This window comes from Amblyomma americanum, chromosome 7, assembly GCF_052857255.1.
Source record: "Amblyomma americanum isolate KBUSLIRL-KWMA chromosome 7, ASM5285725v1, whole genome shotgun sequence".
In the NCBI taxonomy this organism is placed as follows: domain Eukaryota; kingdom Metazoa; phylum Arthropoda; class Arachnida; order Ixodida; family Ixodidae; genus Amblyomma; species Amblyomma americanum.
In genome coordinates, this window is record NC_135503.1 from 18,286,117 (window position 1) to 18,307,350 (window position 21,234).

General features: G+C 47.0%; 2 protein-coding genes across 2 annotated transcripts; one reads left to right on the forward strand and one right to left on the reverse strand.

The window, feature by feature from the left end:
- Window positions 1–13,906: 13,906 nt before the first annotated feature.
- eIF1A (eukaryotic translation initiation factor 1A) lies at window positions 13,907–18,893 on the reverse strand. The gene is made up of 6 exons (XM_077631365.1): window positions 18,742–18,893; window positions 18,003–18,086; window positions 17,214–17,317; window positions 15,490–15,622; window positions 14,795–14,886; window positions 13,907–14,647 (listed from the first exon to the last, which is right to left on the reverse strand). Exons 1-6 carry the CDS (start codon window positions 18,755–18,757, stop codon window positions 14,642–14,644), a joined length of 435 nt encoding a protein of 144 aa, XP_077487491.1. The 5' UTR covers window positions 18,758–18,893; the 3' UTR covers window positions 13,907–14,641.
- A 232-nt stretch (window positions 18,894–19,125) lies between these two features.
- On the forward strand, window positions 19,126–20,780 carry LOC144098597 (superoxide dismutase [Cu-Zn]-like). The gene is made up of 5 exons (XM_077631364.1): window positions 19,126–19,330; window positions 19,712–19,808; window positions 20,018–20,087; window positions 20,190–20,307; window positions 20,598–20,780. Exons 1-5 carry the CDS (start codon window positions 19,259–19,261, stop codon window positions 20,703–20,705), a joined length of 465 nt encoding a protein of 154 aa, XP_077487490.1. The 5' UTR covers window positions 19,126–19,258; the 3' UTR covers window positions 20,706–20,780.
- Window positions 20,781–21,234: the final 454 nt, after the last annotated feature.

The window sequence follows — 21,234 nt, forward strand, 5'->3', positions numbered from 1 at the left end:
CCGATCAAGGGGGAGGGGGCTGCTCTTACTTTTGCCCACGACTGTACCTATGCCTGGCATTGCATTCAAATACAGCATTGTATCAAAAGCTTGAGGCATTTCGCGGCCTCTATGAGGCAGCTGGCAAGCCCACCTTAAAGCAGACTGGCGCGAATGAGTTGTTTCGACACCTCCATTTCCCTTCCCCTCTCCTCGAGCCACGAGTGCAATGGGGATGCGACTCGGGTGTATTTGTCAGAGTCAGTGTTCCTACTTCCGTTTCGCCCATAGTTTTAGGACATAAGGCAGTTATTATCATGCCAGTGTTCGCTTTTGCAATGCGACGACAAAAACGCCCAAAACGTTTCTAGTTATCTTGTAAAGGTGCACATACTAGCTGTAGGGGCATCTTATTAAGATACAAAAACGGAAGGAAAAGATGTTGCCGCCCGCGGCGAATGCTATCTTATATCTAATAAAAAAAAGGATCACGTAGAAGATACGTTGGCTCAAAAAACTAGATCAGCTGCTTCTTAACCTGCTCTGCGACTCAACAAAACGCACGTGACCCTAAAGTGAATCTTTAAAATTTTGCATAATTATCCGTAGCTAATTCACTAATTAAGCACAATTTTAAAAAATTCTCTGAGTAGCTGCTCATGACGGGGAACCATATGTCGTTGGTTTCACCCATCTCTAGTGCGCCGCGTCTCTTTTTTTTTTAAATCCTTGGTTCAAGTTACGTGAAACACCCTGTATAAATATTACTATTCTACCTTAATATTGATTTCTTTCGCAGTTCGTCACTGAGTAAAGCGACGCCATGGTCTCCCGTTGCCGACGCGATCTTTCAATCGGCGCTGCAGACGATAACGATGGAGTGGAATGAAAATAACATAATCATTTACCTGCCCTGTGAATCAGAAACAAAGAAACAAAAAAATTCCCTGATAGCTATTCTGGCGATAGACGTCTCAGCTTTAAGCTCACCGTTGTGGCGAACATTGCGTACGAGCCGCGTTTGAAGTCAGCCAACTTGCCAAGGGGCGCGTGCCGTTCCTAGACTCGAGAAAAAGAAAGAAGACGCGTTGAGCAAAAGCCACGATGCCACGCAATGTCCGACGAGGAGGAGGATTCTGAAGAAGTGAAGAAGGAGACCGTCGGGTTCGCGTGGTCGTCTCAAGCGTGTCAGGTACGCATCGTCGTCTGCCTGTTCATCCTCTCGGTCCTGCTCGGCGCCCTGACGGCGTACATCATCGTACCGCGCCTGAAGGACGACTGCAAGAAGTACCATTCGCGAAAGGCGGCTCTCTTGCAGGGCCAGCCTAAACCCAAGCGTGGTCTGGCGATTCCCGCTGAAAACCTGACAGACGAAGTAAACAATAGCAGTGTCTCGGCCCTGCCCAGCGATCGCTACGCCCCGACAAGAAACAGCCATTTTTTCTACGGCACGATTTCGAGACGACCGGCAACGCCACCTGCTAGCGTGCACACGCAGAAGCTGCCGGATGACACCGCTAAAGGCATGAGTGGGCGGTCGACCACCGAGGTCCGTTCTGATGGCAAAGACGACAACGACGAAGCCGTGGTTATCGTTGAAAATGAGCGGAAAATCGTCAGTGCTTCGGGCTCGACTTTTGACGGTGCGAGCCTCCTCGATTCGACGGACGCAGTGGGCGGCAACTTCAGCGTCACTAACGGTATCGCATCACGCGACCTGTCGACATTCGTGCCGCCCGTTAATGCCGACCGACCTACTGCGGTAAGCAGCGTCTCAGAAGCACTCGAGACTATAGTTCCTGGTACGAGTCCCGCAACGAAAAAAGGCACGATAACGAGTTCGACAGCAACTGCAGTCGCGATATCCGAAACCACGTCACCCCTCAGCACTCCGGTGGTGCTATCATACGATGCGTCCCATGCAAATGAAAATTCCTCCAGGAACCCCCAAAAATCCGGCACTGCTACAGTAAAAGATCTGCCAAGCAAAGGAGCAGCATTCGGTGGTACTAATAAGAGCAGCATAGTGACAGCTTCTGGTGACGCAGTGACTGGCGCACTCCAAAGTACAACCAATGCTATATCGGAGGGTGCATTCGGTGACACAGGCACCGATGCCTTTATAAATCGGTCCGTTGAAACCACCCCGTCGTTTGAGACAACTTCGATGTCATTACCTGGTGCGCTGCCCTCAGGCACGAACTCCTACCGCGACCTCGTCGTGCAGGCGATCACGAAAGGACATGACAATTTAAACGACGCCGGCGCTTTCCTCGCCACGGACAGTGGCGCTACAGAGAACGAAATCCAACACTCGCGTCGAACAACGCAGGAAGGCGGTCTCGGTGACACTGCGGCCAGCGTACCTCAAAGCCCGTGGCTCCAAAGCACCTTGCTCGCCACCACAACTCTGGCCACTTTATCGGACGATTATTCTTCAGACGCAAACTTTGATAGGCTTACTGCACCTGCGAGCACGGAAGACGACTGGACAAACGAAAAACGTGTTTCCGATGACATTCAAGATGACCCCCGAGACAAGATGACCCTCGAGACTGCAAGCAGCACAGTGGCTGATGAAGATCAAGAGTTCTACCTGCCCAGCGCTGGACAGCTGCTCCGGCGACAGGACCGCCAAACAAAGCAGAAGGCACGCTTCGGAACTAGCAGCGGTTAAATAAGTGATCTAACTGCAACAATACGTCACGCCTACCGCCAATGACTCTGCACCGACGAGGCCATCAGAACTTTGGAATGGGAAACATTTGTTCCTCGAAGTGGTGCGATGCTTGCTGAAGGCTTCGCATTGGTCGACATAGCCAGACCTTAGCTCGGTCCTGGACGTTGCTTTTTGTGGACTGGAAAACAGCTCCGAAGGTTGCCCTCGGATGTCATTCATACCCTATGTCCAACCGGGCATGAAGCAACTCTAAGGGGACGTCACGCTACATACTTCAATGTTATGCGAGTCGCGCTACAGGGCGCCATCAAGATACCTGAGCCAGTGGCGACAACAGCAGCACTGGTAGAAGTGCTGATCATTTGCCGTTGATGGAACTTCCTGGCCCGTGTATGTGTTGCCGCATGCGCGAACTCTTCGGTAATTAACTGTGCATTGCTCACCACTCAGGCCCTCTGCGATTGGAGTCAGCAGTGTGGAAATCCCATGTCCAGTGAAAAATTAGTTTTTCGTAAATCTAATTACTTTAGTCCCGTCAATTTTATGTTTAGGAACGCGGTTCGCTATGCAACTGCTGCTTATAGCGTGTACAGATCGCGAATAAATGTTCATATTTCAGCACCTGCAAGATCACACTGCACACTGCTCTAGCTGTTCTTAGGCTCGGGATGCAATTTTTTCGGAGCGATAGATATATACATAACGGTAGCATTTCGAGCCTTCAGCGCGGCGCCGCCGCCACCCTGTGGCTGCGCCGCCACGTGGTTGGTCACGTGGTGCGGAGCAGCTGCCGGCGGCGCCATGTCTGATCACGTGGTTGGTCACGTGACCAGCCACGTGGTGCGGAGCAGCTCCTGCTGAGGGCGGCGCACCGACGAAACCGAGCTGCCACAGCTATGCACATGCGCCGTGCCAAGTGGGACGAAAATGAAGGAGCGCCCAGCGAAACGGAGTGGCGAAAGACTGGTTTCTACTCGACCAGCTGTAGCTATCTCGTCACTGCAGGTTTAACCAGAGCTAAACCACCGCCAAGTTTGTTTGTTTTTTGTAGCGCTACATTACAGTAGTATTTCGAGCCTTCAGCGTGCGGCGGTCGCCACCCCGTGGCTGCGCGGCCACGCTGTCACGTGGTTGGTCACGTGGTGCGGAGCAGCTGCCGGCGGAGCGGCGCCGTGACTATAGTCACGCAATGCGGAGCAGCTGCTGCTACCGGCGGCACGGCGCGCCGGCGAAACCGAGCTGCAACAGCTGCGCGCATGCGCCGTTTCAAGTGGGAGGAAGATGAAGAAGGAACGCCCAGAGAAACAGAGCGGCGAAAGACTGACTTTGCATTTCTACTGAGCAAGTTACACTCGGCCAGCTCGCGTCACTCCGGGTTTAAGCAGAGCTAAACCACCGCCAATTTTTTTTTTCATATTCCGCAAGACTCATCAGGCGCGTAATCTAGACGGAAACAAGCACGTCGGCTTAAAGAGAAAATCCACCTCTAGGCACAGAAGCGCCACTGTTTCGTCAGGAAATTAGAACAGGAGATAAACAGTCGAGAGCTGTGAACTGTACTAAACATGCATGTATTAGACTAACTTCGTTCTGGAAGACGTTTCCTGTAGCATTGAGATCTATATACTGTGTCAAAAGTGCTACGATGTACTCTGCGCAATTCGTCACATGACAACTTCGTTCAGCACCAAAACCGAACGATCACTGAACGAACGGGCGCATACAAACACACTTAATGGAACCTTAGTTCCAAGAAGAGAAGCAGAGAGTTCCTCCGCCAGATGAGGTCCTCTCGTAAAGATATGCCTGCATTACGTTGTTTAAAAAAGAACAAAAGATCCTCAAGGGTGGGCTCCTAGTTTTCCAAGAGTACAGGGGTCTGCGCCTCACGGCGAGCTCTGTCCACTAGCCATATTTGGCCAATTGGTTGAGCAGCCTAGCTACCATGAGGAAGGGAATAGGTTGGGCATGGGGGGAACAGCCATGGGTTGGGGGCATTCCTACAGGTAGTGTACGGGGGTGACCTTGGCCGTTCCATATGTTGAGCAGAGTGGGAGGGTCAAGATAGAGTGATAGCGATGAAGGAGGTAAACTGAGATGTAGCAGTCTGTCTGCAGTTGCCGCCGGACCCCACTGTATTTTGACTCTGATGTACGGAGTGGTGGTGGGAGGGTGAAGCGGCAGTTTTTGTAATGAGTGCTGATTTGGTGGCATGTCAGTAGAGCTCGCGAGGTTTCCTGTGTGGGTTTGGGTGTCCGATCTTCCAGGGCCCGGACGGATCGAGCCAGCGCATGAACGCGCTGATTACAGGGGTCGAGGCATGCCCAGGAATCCACACGTGAAGGTTATCTCTTGGGTAAACGTGTGCCCTGATGCGAGAATGCGTATTTAGGGGCTACTCTTCGAGCTTTCACTGCCCTCGAGCTACGAATAACTACGCTTACTGGGAATGTCCTAATGCCCAGAACAATCTCCCACGTGTCAAAAGCAACGCACCCATCCACAGATCTGGCTCATGTCACCCGCTGTGGAGGATCAGAAAAAAATGGCTCTCCACGGCGCTTATCAATGCATATCTACCTCATATATAGAGCACACTTAGAGCTGGGTGCATTAAATGTGAGCGAAAAATGCGCATATCTATTAAGTGGGAAGCATGTGTTCATGGTAGGTTCAGATCTACTGGAAGTATAGTGAGGTACTACATCCATCTAGGCCAAGTAGTGAACGCAAATCCTGACGAAGAGAAAAAATGTCGCGAGTAGAATGGCCTGAGGTTTATACAGGGTTCTTCAAGTAACTTGAAACAAGGATTAAAAAAAGCGATTTACCGGAGCTGGGTGAGACCACGACATATTGTTTCCCTTCGTGTGGCGTTCCTCGAAGTAATTTTTGAAATTGCGCAGTATTAGTTAATTGGCTAATAATAATTATGCCATATTTTTAATATGCACTTTAGGTTCAAGTGCGTTGCGTTAAGTTGTAGAGGGGATACGAGTAGTAGTAGTAAGTGGTTTTATTAAAATAAAAATAAAAAGGAAGGAAAAGATTTTTGCTAGCCCCGGCATCTGCCATTGATACTGAAGCACTTGAGCTGGGGCAGCGGAAATAAAGGATAGCAGGCAGAATGGAGAAATGAAATAAAAGGGGTGAGGGGACGGAAAGAGAGGATAGGGGGATACGAAACCGACGATCAGGACTTAGTGACAATAACCACGGCTAGCCGTGCGATGCATTACGTCGTCGCACCGAGCCAATCGCAGATGCCGAAGAAAGAAAAAAATTGGCAGACGACTGCGATAGTCGACAATGCGATGTTTGAGCGCAACTCTTCACCTGCCGCCGCTGGCAGGTGCTGTGTTACGCTGCTAGCAACAAAAGCCACAGGAACAGCACCACTGACAGAGCGACACTTGACCACTGAGTACGCGTTGATTGTTCTCGACGCGGCAGGTGTGCACGCAGATGACGGGAACGTGGCGCCATCTGGCGCCCTTAGGGCGTTCTGCGCACGCGCAGTGGCGCCTCGCGGAAGTGGTTCACGGTAGAGGATCGCACTATGCTGTACCTCTCTATTCAGTCCAGCGCGTCCGACGGTGTGTATTTTATATGGTATAACGCATGTTTAACGAATTGGGCGTGCATTTACAGCAGCGAATGAAGCATACCGTTTATGAACGAATGCCGTTTATACTATTTTAATCACATTGAGCCGAAAAAAGAAAGGAAGGCACCGTTTCCTCGCCAGTCACCTCTGTCGACATCCGCTGCTGATTCATGTCATGTATTCCAGCATGTACAGCGGCGACAAAAAAATGCGAACAGCGCGCTACCTACGCACACCACTGTTCGCATTTATTTTGATAACGCATGTAACCTGCCTGGTAATAAATAGAAAGACGCTAGAGTTGTCCATGATTATATCATGGAACACTGTAGTGTTTTTTGTTACCACAAAAGTAAGCGTGAAGAAAAAATGCGAACAGCGGAGCAAAGCCGCCGCGCTGTTCGCATTTGTTTTTATCGCCGCTGTACATGCTGGAATACATGACATGAATCAGCAGCGGATGTCGACAGAGGTGTCTGGCGAGGAAACGGTGCCTTCCTTTCTTTTTTCGGCTCAATGTGATTAAAATAGTATAAACGGCATTCCATTTTCAGCTTCTTTCCATCTGGAGAAAAGTGATCCTGAAAAAAATAGCATAAGGGGGGGGGGGGGGAATATGCGTCAGTTTGCACCGCCAGGGATAAACTTTTCAATAGTGATTAGTGGATAAACTTTAATGACTTTGTACTTGTTCCTGCTCATTTTTACCAAGTAAAAAAAGGTCCAGCGCATATGACGACTAGGCAATTAAATTTTCCTGAGATGAAACCTGTCGGTATTAAGCAACCTTTCGTTAGGTAAGAAAACAGTTTGTCTAAGAAAGCATAACATTCATAATTTCGAGTGAAATATAATATACCTGATTCGAAGGCCTTCAGGAATCACACTATCTACATACAAAGAATAGATACCGATAAAAGACTCTCTTCAAAGAGCAAAGGATCGATAAGGTGCAAAATGGTAGCAGTAATGTTCAAACACACAAATAAAAATTTCAAAAAAGAGAAAAAACGTTTAAAGGCCCTTAAATACCCTTAGTATATGCCCTTAAATGTGCCTTTAATACGACAAAATGTCCTATTAGAATAGTCACGAACGAAAGAAGTAACTGCAGTTAATAAAGGTACTTTAACTGAACACACTTTAAGCTAGCACGATCAGATTAAAATACCTTTGTCCGTAAAGTTCCGAGACTGAGTCCATTTAAAAAGATGCGTTTAATATTCAAATCATTTGTGCAGCACCCTTTCGAAATAGTCTCCATTGCAGTCTATACACAGCTTCCAACTCTTCTTGAGTTCTTGGAAACAGTTGGAAAACGCTTCTTTTAGCAGGACTGTCAGCTCCTTTGTCGTGGCGTCTTAAATGGCCTCCACGCTCCCCATACAGCGACCTTTTAGGGCTCCCTTCACACGAGGAAACAGGAAAAAATCGCATGGGGAGAGGTCAGGCGAGTATGGCGGATGGGGAAGTACAGTAATGCTGTGCTTGACGAGAAATTTTGTCACGCTGAGAGCAGTGTGCGGACTTGTGTTATCGTGGAGAAGGCTCCATTGTCCAGATGCCCAGAAGTCAGGGAGACGGCGTCGCAGTGCATCACGCATGTGTTAGAGCACGCAGATATAAAACTCCTGATTCACCGTCTTCCCTTGTGGGACGAACTCGTGGTGTATGACACCTCTGGCATCGAAAAAAAAAACTATCAGCATCGTCTTTATTTCGGTGTTCTGTCGCCGCACCTGTCTCGACGCCGGAGAGCTTGTGGACCGCCATTCGGCGCTCTGCCTTTTTGTTTGAGGATCGTATTGAAAACACCACGTTTCCTCTTCAGTAATGATTCTGTCGACGAATGCAGCATCCTTCTCTGCCTCGGAGCGCAAATCAGCGCTCACTGATGTCCGCGTGTCCTTCTGGTCCTGTGTGAGAGAGTGCGGCACAGGTCTTGCATTCAGCTTTCGTTTCCCCACGTTCTCACGCAAAATTTGGTGGCATGTTGTCTTACTAATGTCGAGAGCACCTGATTGCATGCGGACTGCAATGATGCGGTCTTGCTGTATGATTTCCCGGATCCGAGCCACGTTGTTTTCATTCCGTGAGGTTGAAGGGCGCCCCTGCCCTGTGTCATCTTCCACTGACGTTCTCCCCGAAAAGAACCTCTTGTGCCACTCGAAAACTTGCGCCCACGATAATGTCTCGTTGCCGTAAGCGTCACGAAGGAGCTCATACGCCTGTGTCGCAATCATGTCAAGCTTCACACACAATTTTATTTTTACATGCTGATCGAGGTGGACGTACATGTCTCCACATTCACTCGCAGTAGAATGCGCAGATGACTAGTGACAACGTATTTTCTACATGTCGTGTCATCTAGCGGCTGCCACAGCAATTAACATAAATAGCTCAGGTTATCCCGAAAAGTTGGCCCTACACATACGGACCAACATTTGTTTTGGGGAATCATTTCTAGAGAAGAAAATAAACCAGTCTCAAACTTTACGGACAAAGGATGCATATTACAGTAAAGCATTCCAGAAAGTTTTTGTCCATCACGACAGCTTTTTCGTGAAACTAATATCAGAATACCATCAGAAAATATCTTCTTGTCATTCAAGGAATGAGATCAGAACTAGCTTTGCAGAACTAGGTATGCAGCTCAGAACTAGGCATGCAGCACTTATCTAGTTACAAAAAAAAAAAATGAGCGCCAAACATTCACCAACCATTCGCGTCTCGGTGCGTGTGATGTTGCAAAAGTATGAATGAGAGCAACAAGAGGACCCGCCGCGGTGGCTCAGTGGTTAAGGCGCTCGGCCGACCGCGGCGGCCGCGTTTCGATGGGGGCGAAACGCAAAAAGGCTCCCGTGTGCTGTGCGATGTCAGTGCACGTTAAAGATCCGCAGGTAGTCGAAATTATTCCGGGTGGTGGTGGTGAAAACTTTGTCCAGTGAAGAGAGTTTGCAGGCCAAAAATGTCCCTTTACATACGTGGAGTCCTTAGTCCGGGACCCCGCTGGACGTGGCCGCTGCTCGCGCCCGTTGGACCTCCACTACGGTACATCTTCCTTTCTTCTCTCAGTCCCTCAGTTGAGTTTCCCCTTCCGGTGGCAATGAGAGGAAACTACTTGATGATGAAATCGGGGTTTCTTGATGACCCGGTGGTTCTACTCGCAAACATTCACATTACTCAAGGAAAGGAGAAGGTTAACTATTTATTTATAACAGGTAAAAAAACGAAAAGAAACAAAGCAGGGACAAAACTATTTACATGACTAAATCGTGGATCAGACGAATTCAGCCCCCGCTCAACCCAGAGCGCTTGGTTTTAAACCCTCTGTCTCCGCCCTTAGCGGGGACAGCAACCAATAAGATAACAAACGACCCATCTCGCCAATCAGTGGTTAGGGAAAGGAAAATAAGGTCCGCCCACTGATCAGAGATTGGGGAAAGGTTCTGATTAAAACATTTGGGAAGGAGGTTTCAAATAACCACACAAACAACACAAATACGACTTCCGTTCCCCACGGCACCACAGATGCTAGAAACATGTGCCGACGAGGCGATGACTCAGGTTGTTGACAGCAACAAAGAGAACACAGTCGTTAAGGGAATAATCCGTTTCCTGGTCACTCAGCACTCGGTCCCCACCCAGCTGTATCTCTCCCGCATCGCCGAAGTCTCGTCACCCCTTGACGATGCACACATGTCGACAGCTGTATCTGGTTAGGCTTTTTCAAGGCGGATTATGCCCGAGGCGGCGTGGGTAAACAAGGACGTCCGCTGCAAGACGGAGGAAGTAGGGACCAGACGGCTCCCTTTGATGCGGCACGCGGCGCCGACACTGGCGCGGCCTTTGGCCCGTTTCACATGCTGCGACTGAACCCAAAATATCTGGTGTAGTCGGTGAGGCCGCAGTGCGATTTTCGGTCACTGCTTTCACATGCAACACCGACACAACGAATTCGGTCGGAGGAACAGGCAAGGTTTCTTGATGTTTGCACAGGCAACCCATTATTAAACGCGACAGAAATGCCACACGGAATGTGTTAATGATTTTATGACCAGCGTATTTTTAGATGCAAGGCAATATTTCGAATGCTTTGATTAGAATAAGCAGATTTGCTTCCACCGCGGCAACAGCTCACACGTGACCCCACGTCGCACGCCGTCTCGGCGATCCCCAATGGTCAGTCGCAGAGCGAACACACCGACGCTGCGACTGAATTCCAACCGAACGGAACTCGATCGCAAGCCGTCTGCGACTAGACCGACGGCCCTCCCCCAGTCGCAGACCGACAGAATTCGCAGTGTCGCAGGCGAAAATCGCATGCATGTGAAACGGGCCTTTCTCAGTCTTCGTTCGAAGAACGGTCAGCGAACTCCACACCCTCCTTTATCCCTTCCCTTACGGCGCGACTCAGGGGTCCACCGAGATATGTGAGACAGTTACTCCGTCATTTGCTTTCCTTTTTAATTGGTTTTTGGGAGAAAAAAATTTGTCTTTTTACAAAAATTTAGCAGACGGCCCCTCACCCTGAAAAAAAAAATGCTCTCGGGGCACCATCCTGCTGTAATTGGCTGATTCCTCGTTTCGTCAAGCGGTGACGTCTCTTCGTTTCATCATTTTGACGTCACTGTCAATAACTTTTGACAGAATTTGTGACAGTTACTTAATACGGCCCCTGGTCACTTTTCTGTGGCACTGCGACAGAGGCAACGCAGAAAATAAAGGGAGACAGGCCTTTCTCCTTGTGCACTGATGAATGGGTTCAGTGGCTCCCTTCATATCCCCTTGTTTTTCTGAAGGCACCCCTTAATTCATAACGAATCTTAACTCGACGGAGAATTTTTTTCATCTTTAACTTGAGTGTTGGAGTCATAAACATTGCTCCCGACACACAACACAAATAAAAAATGATTAGTTTCTCCTTGACTCTCAGCCCCCTTCTCAATTTTAATTTCCTGAATGGGGCAACACCTGGATGGGTCGGTCATTGTTGGGGCTATAGGGATGTGCAGGGGTGTAGTTGCAGAGACGTGGTGCAGGGTGGCTAGGGCACGGCACATGGACAAAAGGCCCGTCTCCTTCCCTTTCCTGCCTAACCTCTGCTGCAGTCACTAAGCTGACCGCGAGTACAGTTGAGGCCGATGCGTGATTGAACCATGCGTGCATCTGCGAAGGCCTATATTCCGTTTCGTACATCAGGTGCAACGTTGTGAAAGGTACGGAAGTAGCCTGCATAAAAAAAGGGGGCGTTACTCCGTGCTTGTTTTGCGGCCGAATTACAACAGCGTGTCCTCAGCAGTAACAGCGCAGTTGTTTCGCTTTCCTGGATGTTTATCGAGAAAACTACCCCGTATGACTGTCCTACATTGTCGTACGGGCAGGGACACAATTTTTCGTTTTTTATTGTCCCACAATAATTTGTCCTACATTATCTGCACGGGCAGGGACGCTATTTTTCATTCTTTTTATAGCCCCACAATAATTTATGTCCTACATTCTCTCTGGGACACATTTTTCTTGTTTCTTTTCTTAGTCCCAATATAATCTGTCCTATATTATCAATCCCATTATACTTAGTGGTGCGGGCAGGGACACTTTTATTTCATTCATTTTTGAGTCCCACAATAATTTGTCCTACATTATCAGACATCGTGGAAGTTCGCCTTCAATCTGCAGGGATAGCCTCGCGAACATTATTATTATTATCCCTGTTGGCAGTCGCACAGAACGCTCATCGCCATCAACAGACGTTCGGCCATCTTTGAAGCATTTTTACCATAAAGCAGTTTTTCTTTGGATCATGGAATTATAGGTCTGAAAGCTTTCTGCAGCATTTATTTGAGACAGAATTTGAAACAGATTTTAAAGTCCATCATTTCGGATGAAAAGAAGTCAGCAGAATGACTGAAACATGCCCTTGCAAAACCAAACAGAACAAAACAATGCATCCTCTTATCTGCAGGGCTGTTGAAGGTAGACTTGTCACCATATCTTCCAGCGCAAAGGCGCAGTACATTCAGTTCAAGCACACTGTTTAAATTCCCCCAAACTTTTGGGAAGCACCTTATGCCACGACTCTTGCTACATGTCTCAACTGCCCACTCTCAACGTCTGCCACTGCATCGCTGGCGGCGTGTCCAAATTCTGACCAAGTGGCAACTTTGGTTTGTGCCGTTTTGCAGAAAAGGCTCCACACTGCCCAAGGTTTCACGCCATGCACACAGTTTCGCTTGCTCAGGTGGAGACACGAATGCCTTTTTGGGGAAGCAAGGTAGAGCCAAGGAAACGCCGCGCCGGCAAAATCTGCACACAGAACCTGCCGCAGTGGCTCAGTGGTTAGGGTGCTCGGCTACTGATCCAGAGTACCTGGGTTCGAACCAGACCGTGGCGGCTGTGTTTCAATGGAGGCGAAACGCAAAGGCACCCCTTTGCTGTTGGATGTCAGTGCACATTGAAGATACCCAGGTGGACGAAATTATTCCAGAGCCCTCCACTACAGCACCCCTTTTTTTCTTCCTTCAGCTCCTCCTTTATCCCTTCCCTTATGGTGCCCCGAGATGTGACAGATACTCCCCCATTTCCTTTCCCCAAAACCCAATTTCATTGATGCCTGGAGCCATTCTAAGTCAGTTACGAAGGCTCCAGAGAGCAAGGAGAGTTTCAAGAGATGTTAAACAGCAGTTTCCAATGCGGGCCTAAAGGAGGTCCCCTTTTCTTTTTTCATTACTCCCAACGCGGTGTCTGAGAACCTCCTACATATCCACTATTGGCTATGGGAGACTGCGTGCCATGAACATTGTTCTCTCTCGCATAGTTATGGACATAAAATGCCACACAACCAAAAAAGAAAAGCCATAAATTTTCTGGGCGGCTGTACGTAATATTCATATCTCGCAGCATGACAGCCCACTTTGAACACACCGGTTCCACAACTCCCTCAAAAAGGTGCCCGCTATTGGTTGTTGAACTTACTACTCAGCTGTAAGCCAGCACGCAATGGCAAGAATTGGGCAAAAATCAGCACGGGTAATCGCACGCAAATATGCAGTGCCTCTGGCTCTCTAGCTTTGCACCAATAAGTCTACAGCACCTTTTTTAACAGTTGGAACAACCAACATTATCAAAGCTCAATCCGCTAGCAGAGGACTCGCTAGCCAAAACTGAATTTCAGTCATCTTAGTCTGTACATTACTCTACTTTGAAAATGTAAAGACAAGGTACTATCAGCAAGAAATGAGATGCAAACAAGAAAACTAAGCTACAAACAGCAAAAAAAAAAAAAACCTCTTAGCAAATGGAAGGTGAACACTGAGGGTAATTTCATTTTGAAGGGAATACTTTTCCAGATATGTTAATCAAATTCTCAAAGAGCTAATATTTCGGTATCTTTAGGTTGCCACCTCAGATTTCTTGTTCACATTTCATTTGTTGCAGATAGTACAACTAAAACATCAAGGACTCCAGGTCGTCTGTAGCATGTGGTTTCGTTGTTCACTTCGCACCAACAACACACTCGTCAAAACTATAATGGCAAACACTTGATGCATGAAGTATCCAATGTAATGATTAAATCATCACAGGCTTGACAGGGCTCATATTGCACACAATTAGTAATAAAGATTCAGTAGTCAACGTAATAATTGGCAGTAATGTCTTTATTAGCACTTCACCTTATCTTCATATTCACAGACATTAAGATATGCCAAACAAACAATGTTAAACGTGTCGCAGCCACTACTGCACACATCACAATGATTTTACACATCAAATAAAGCAGCCTTTTATTGTCTACAACCATCCAGCCATCTCACTGCTGCCCAGCACATACCACAGTAAAAAAAGAAAAAAACTGCACAAGGATGTTAACAGTTCTGGGTGAACAGCATGAACACCTACAATTGAGTGAGTTGAGGCAAGGGGATCCAGGGTGAACTGCTGAAGTGCAGCGACACAGCAAAGCAGTCCGATTCGCCACTTGCTTTTTTACGCTGCAGTAAACCGACCAGCACATGACTGCCACAAAAACATGGGAGAAACGTGTTGCTAATTTCTGAAGTCCACAGTTTGTGTTCGGAGGTGGCGCCTGCAAATTTGACAATGGGCTTCTTTCCACCAATGCTGCGGCCGTGACAGCACACACGCAAACTCACTCCCATCACGGCATAGTCGGGGCCTATCTCCAATCGTTGGGCTGAGGAGTACAGAGGAATAAATAGCAATTTATTACCTTTACTTTAGCTGACTCCACACGACACATGCAAAAAGGGAGAAGTAAACTTTGCACATATGATACTTGAAAGAAACCAGTGGCGCTCGACATTCTGCACAAGGTGATGCTGTGGAGACCGATCCGGGAGGCTCTTGACCAGTGCTCATATCTAGCCAGGGAAAAAAAGAAACAAGACAAATGACTGCAATGCAGCAACTGACACGAAACAAATCTAGTAAGCGACGCAGAGCTATTTCAGAACTGAAAAAATTAAGAGGGGACAAGTAACACCTGCACATGACCAGGTGTGGCTTACCCCTTCAATGTCTTCGTCACCACTGACTTCATCGAACTCAATGTTGTCGTCCTCTTCCTCTTCACCAAAGTTGACAGTGTCATTGATTTTGGCTGCAAGAATTCAATATATCATTAACCCAACTTCATACAGTGACTGGCTGTGCAGCAACTGAAGCTTGACAGACGCCAGGTAGTTCATTTAGATTTGATATAAATTATTCAAGCACCAGATGCTTCCAAACAGTGGTGGGGAGGGCGGTACATGTAGCAAAACCTTTAGAAGGTAAAGAAAACCGGGCGTTGAGAATATGACAAACAATAAGGCGGAGTCAATTCATAACTGCACATTTAGACAGGCACATTAACTGCAGCTTCTATGCTCCAAACAAAAGCAACAATTTGAAGAAAGAAATGCAGAAGCACTGCACACTTGATCGCTGCATACGATACCATTAAGTGCTAGCGAAAGGGCCCAAATCATTATCGGTATTATCTGTCCACTACCGATTTGTCAACGAAAATTACAGGTCTGAATTGAAATGAACTTTAAATGTAATATTGGACAAGTACCTGAGCTTAGGTACAAGCCCCATCCCCACCCACCCAACACAAATTGTACCCACCACAAAAAATTGAGTCTTTTTTGAGCACCAACCATTGGCAGCACTATGCAGAACATCGGGCAGGCAACCGTACCCCATTCTATCAACTCACCATGTTCGGGCAGCTCTCCATAGGATTTCAGGTTTCGTGCTTCGTCCGGGTTGTATTTGAGGATGACATCTGCCTTGGCGTCCTGATAGTCCCTTAGACCCACTAAGATTATGTCACCCTGGTTTATCCAAACCTGTAAATACAACCAGCAGGCTAAGATGTATGCAAATCAGTAACTGCTGCCTTGATTTACTCGCATTTACGCTTTATGCCCTGAGACAAAACAGAAAATCCCACACTTAAACCTAGTCTTGAGTGCAGTGTAATGTTCCTAAAACGAAATTACAAACCTCCAATCAAAATGCAGAAAGGATAACTATCAGTCAGGTGTCGAAAAAAGCCAAATATTTCCAGTATAGTGCAGATTCAGCAGAATTTATGGCATGTGTACGATAGCATACCATACTCGTACGAGTGAAAAACACCTGCTGCGCCATGCGGAGAGTAAGAAAGCTGTAAAGACTAAGCAAGCATTTAATACAGAGAGGCGTTGCAGCTCACAAATAAAAAATGCTTAGAGGCTGGGATTGCTACACCTAACAAGGTAGACATAATGCATTTAGCACAAATCTACTGCCGCATTTTACACGCTAAAAAAATGTGAAAGAATGAAAAGCTTGCACAGCATAAAATTACTACTAGATGGATGCTATAAAACATAAAAGCTGTAATATCATCTAAGCTATGTGCAATGCTCCCTTCCCCCTTTTTCTAGCACTTTTCTACCATTCTTTTCCTTCGCTTTGCATCCTTTCCATGCCAACCTGCAATGATGCTTTTCACGTGGCACAGCAGGTTTATCAGATAATAAAAGTGCACCTAATTCATTAGTGCCTCACCGTCAGCTGCAAACCAATTTCATACAGCAACAGAAGCCTTAGCGCAGCATCAAATAATTTCCGGATTGAATGCCTTGCTTTCAGCATACCAGCATAGGTAGCCTGTTGCTGCCAAGGAAGGCACCAGGCCACGCCACCTCAGCTAAATGACAACAAGCTTGGGCGAACTTAGCGTTCTAAACGCTGCCACGTGCATCTGTAAGCGTCATTACCCGACAAATTTTAGCCCCAAGAGTGAGACCAGCATGCTAAGCCTGCACAGCAAATGTGCCAAACCAAATGATACTAGGCAGTTCAGGTTGTACAGGCTAGACCAGAACCACTGTTTGCCCCCGTGGCACTATGCTACTCGGAAGTTTCGGGAGATGGTCTAGTTGAAGGTCATACAGAGTGCAAAATTGTCATACTTCAGCTGTTGCTGAAACATGCATAAACCAGAAAACAATTTCGTAGTGTGTTGTGCACAAGAAGGCATGTCAAAATTCAAGCTCTTCCTTTATTCTTTCTCAGCTGTTACACTTCAGCAGTACAACAAATATTACAAACCTCGCAAAATATCCCTCATACAAAATATACCTAGGTTACCTCATGAATGAAAACAAGCTTGAAAAAAGGAAAATAAAGTTCAATGATAAAAATCATGTTCAAAAGTAGAGGCCAAGGGATCTGCTTCTAAGCTGTGCAAGTAGGGCCCTTATAACATCTATGGCAGTCCCAACTTTCACGGGGGTAAGGACGAGTATTACGCTCTTACCTTCAAGGAATTCGTGACACTGGTGATGCACAACAAGTCACACAACATGGCCAAGAAGCAAATATTTTAGGCTCCTTACTTTTGAAAGAGGGTCTACACAATAGAAAGTGACTGCATAAGAATTCACTTGCCTTTTTTCGCAGTTTTCCCCGAATGTGACAGAGTCGCTTCATTCCATCAAAGCACATGGCCTCTAGCCGTCCATTTCCAAGCATTTTGATTACTTGAGCATATTCTGTTTCATGCAGGAGAAGTGCATGAAAAGGCAACAGGATGATGAGTGAATTTACACAGGTCTACTACAAACACTGTGCAGTAGTAGCACTAACCCCAAACTACTATTACTACCATGTCAGTTAAAATAACAATACACATGAGCACTCAACATGCATGAACACAAGAAAACAGGAGGGGTGGTAGTCTTTCCTCCTTGCAATTACGACAGGCAAAGTTCTAGTCAGTTATATTACAAGCTTTGAAACTTCTACTGCATAAAACTGTTGCTCAACTTCGCATAAATTCAGATCTGCTTTGAATGAAAGTGTCACTGCAGAAGCCATGGATGCAATTTCTGCGCTGGCTTTTTGTCACTTACAAAGCTGTGCAACACTGAAACAGCCAGGTGAATGCAAGCATATCCAGCACACATGCTGTTTGTAATGCTTTGAAGGACATTCCACAAGTTACCTACTAAACCTATTTCAGCAATAAAGTTTGAACATCACCAATCTCGGTGATCCAATTTCGCTACAAAAACAAATGCTAATATAGCAATCAGAGGCACGTGCAAGCAGAGTGAATACCCTTAGGCCTTCATTCCTCCAACACTGCAGCCACAAGCAATGGCCGCACATTTTCTACCGAGGCCTTGCGAGCTTGTAAGCTGCATCATGTTTCGTTTCTCAGTTGGAATACCTTACCTTGGCCGTCTTCCTTGAAGACGAGTTCTCTCTTTTCAGTTTCGTTCTCATTCTTTCCTCTTCTCCTGTTTTTACCTCCCTTTCCTGTAACCAACAACAAAACGACCGGGTACCAGTATTAAGCGCAGATATGACGCAGCACATTGGACACGCAAAGCGTGCCACAATAAGTGACGTCATCTGTCAAAAACTATTAACATATTCCATAACAAGCAGTATAAAAGGCCCCCCGTCCGGCTAATTTAGTGGTTTCGTTACTTCACTTCTAACGGAAATTTAGCACTTATCGTCCATTACAAGCTAAAACCTTGAATGCCGCAGAAATAAATGACGCTCACTACCATATGATACTTTAGCCAAGACCAATGAAAATGACGCGATGACAACATGACCACAAGGGCTGAATAGAGGTCAGAGTTGATACCAAGAAAGGAACGACACAGTACGATTCGATGTGACAAGGGGAGCACCTCAAATACACACCTTGCGTCACTACGTCCGACTCGCATGTTTAGCTACAACGTGAAACGCAACGCGTTATTTCTCATTGCCCTGACATATGCCCTGTTCCGAAAACAACGAGAAATGGAGGATACATTTCTGGATGAACGGAAAAACGTTGTGCGCATTACGCCAGCGGCTGGCAAGACTACCATTGTGAGCCGCAGTCAGCGTCGTCGAGTTGCCGCGTGTGGCCTAGCGCGGATGTGTTCCGACAAAGCTGGCAAAAGAAACTCACCCTTGTTCTTCGGCATGTCAGGACTGCTTAGTTGACGTTTTTCAAGATGAAATTCACCCGAATTTCGGAGACCAACTAGCGCACCACGCAATATGGACGACGCACAAGCCCGGAAAAGGTGGCGCTACTAGTAGAGAGTCAATGTTGCTCATATTTGCAGTGTTATGTTCCTCAAAATACCTAAAAACAGCCGTTAACCGTCATTGACGTCACTTTGGTCACTTCACGTGCTACTTATTTCGCTCTATGACACAGTATTATTGAAGATTTGTATAATTATATACATACTCGTTTGAATTAATATTTCTCTTAGTTTAATGCAGGCATTTTTTTTTTATTTGGCGGCGCGGCGCGGCGGCGCTACAGTATCGATTAGTCGCGGTATTTAAACGAGCTGAAGGGCGAGGGAAAGCGGGAAACAGCGAGAGGCGCGAGTCTGTGTAGCAGTTCCGTTCTAGTTTCGGCTGCTCTTTCCTCGGTAACTAACAATTCGGACTGAGGCGTTAAGTGTCTCGAGATGACCATCAAGGCTGTCTGTGTGCTGAAGGGCTCGGAAACAGCCGAGGGGACCATCCACTTCACGCAGGAGGCGAGTTCCAAGGAGTAGAAAGCGGCTTGTCGTTTAGAGCGATTCGTGCTCGCGCAGTTATCCATCATCCCCTTAAAGTATAGGGCGTAATGCTGTGGAAATTGGGTATTTGCATATCCTATAGTCGGAAATGTTGCCGTAATTCTTCAGCTGGTCGTGCAAAGCCCCTTGTCTGTAATCTGTTTCTTTTTGTTGTTTACGCCGGAGGTAGTCGGGGCTCTCTGCACACGGCACCATTACCTTGTGTCTGAATAGATGTTTTCCTCTCGAGTGATTCCTGTTAATCTAAGTTAACGCCCTTGGCGCACTCGAAAAGGGCCACTTTATTTGACAATTTATGTGCGTATGATTATTTTACACACGATACCGTGCCCCCTGCAGGCTGCTGGAAAGCCGGTCGAAGTTGTCGGCGAAATCAAGGGCCTCGGCAAAGGACTGCACGGATTCCACATCCACGAGTTCGGAGATAACACTAACGGTACGTCCTGTAATATGCTGAAACCCGTTCTGACTACACTACAGTGTCTACCTTGCAATTACACTTAGTTCCTTTTCATCGCGCGCTAGTATGCCGCGCGCAAAGGTGGTATGGCTGTCGTCTTGGTTGACGGTCTATTCCAGTTGTAACAGGTGGTTTGTATCCCGACTGGCATTGACGAGCCGGCTTTTTTTTTTTTTTGCTTTCAGGATGTGTCAGTGCAGGTGCACATTTCAACCCACACAGCAAGGAGCACGGTGCGCCGGCCGACACTAACAGGTGAGCGCGTCGGGAATTGTCGCGAAATTCATTTTGTGCTAGTGTCTGTATGCTGATTGTACTTGCCCTATCACTTCGTCCTTTTCTCTACCGTGAAACCAGGCACGTTGGAGACCTTGGCAATGTGATTGCTGGTGATGACGGTGTTGCCAAGGTGAACATAAAGGATAGCGTAATTTCCCTTACTGGAGAGCACAACATCATAGGACGTTCTGTTGTGGTGAGTGTGAAGTTCATTTGCTGAGTGAGTTCCTTTATTCAGACCACAAGCTGTTCTGGCTGCAGTAGCCAGTGAGCACTCGCTCCGGTCCAGGGTTCCATCCTTCATTTTTTTTTCTTCTGCCATTATTTGTGATTGCAGCAAACATTAGAACGTGTTGCTGTGTTTTACATTTCCAGTTACACAAACTGCATTACTGAGCATCTTCATTTGTGAACATTAGCTTTAGTAGTTTGTTTCAATGTTATGGCAGTGCTTTGGTACAACGCATGGGGCTGTCCTTGGTACAGGTTCATGCTGATCCAGACGACCTTGGAAAGGGAGGCCATGAACTGAGCAAGACCACTGGAAATGCAGGAGCCCGTCTTGCTTGTGGTGTGGTTGGCATCACTAAATAAGCCAGCCAGGATGCTTGGTGCAATTTATCATTCACGTGTTCACAGCATTTGAATTAATAAAGGTGTTTTTCTTTACTTGGTGCCATTTCATTTTTGCTTTTGCTTCCAGCAGCACAAAAAGTAGTCAACTAGTACCGACATTGCTGACCCTGCTAACGGCTTTCTCCTGAAATATACTGTGGCTGGTGTAGGGCACGAAATCAGTATCGCTGCTGAAGTGCGAAGCAGCATGATTTGGATTTTATGGGGTTTTAACGTCCCAGAGAGATTGGCTATGAGGGACACCATAGTTGAGGGCTCCGGGAATTTTATGTGAATTGCAGCAGCTGGCACAACAAGTACAATCAATCATTGCTGATTTCTCGACACTTGAGGTGACCTATCTGCGTAGTGCTGAAACTGCACAGGCTGAGCAGGCAAAACATTTGTCTGCACTAATTTCCCGAAAGGCGGAGTTTGTCAAGGGTGATGGCAATAGCTTGTTGCAGACACTCGTCCGTGCTTCTGCAAATTTCTTAAAACCCAGTTG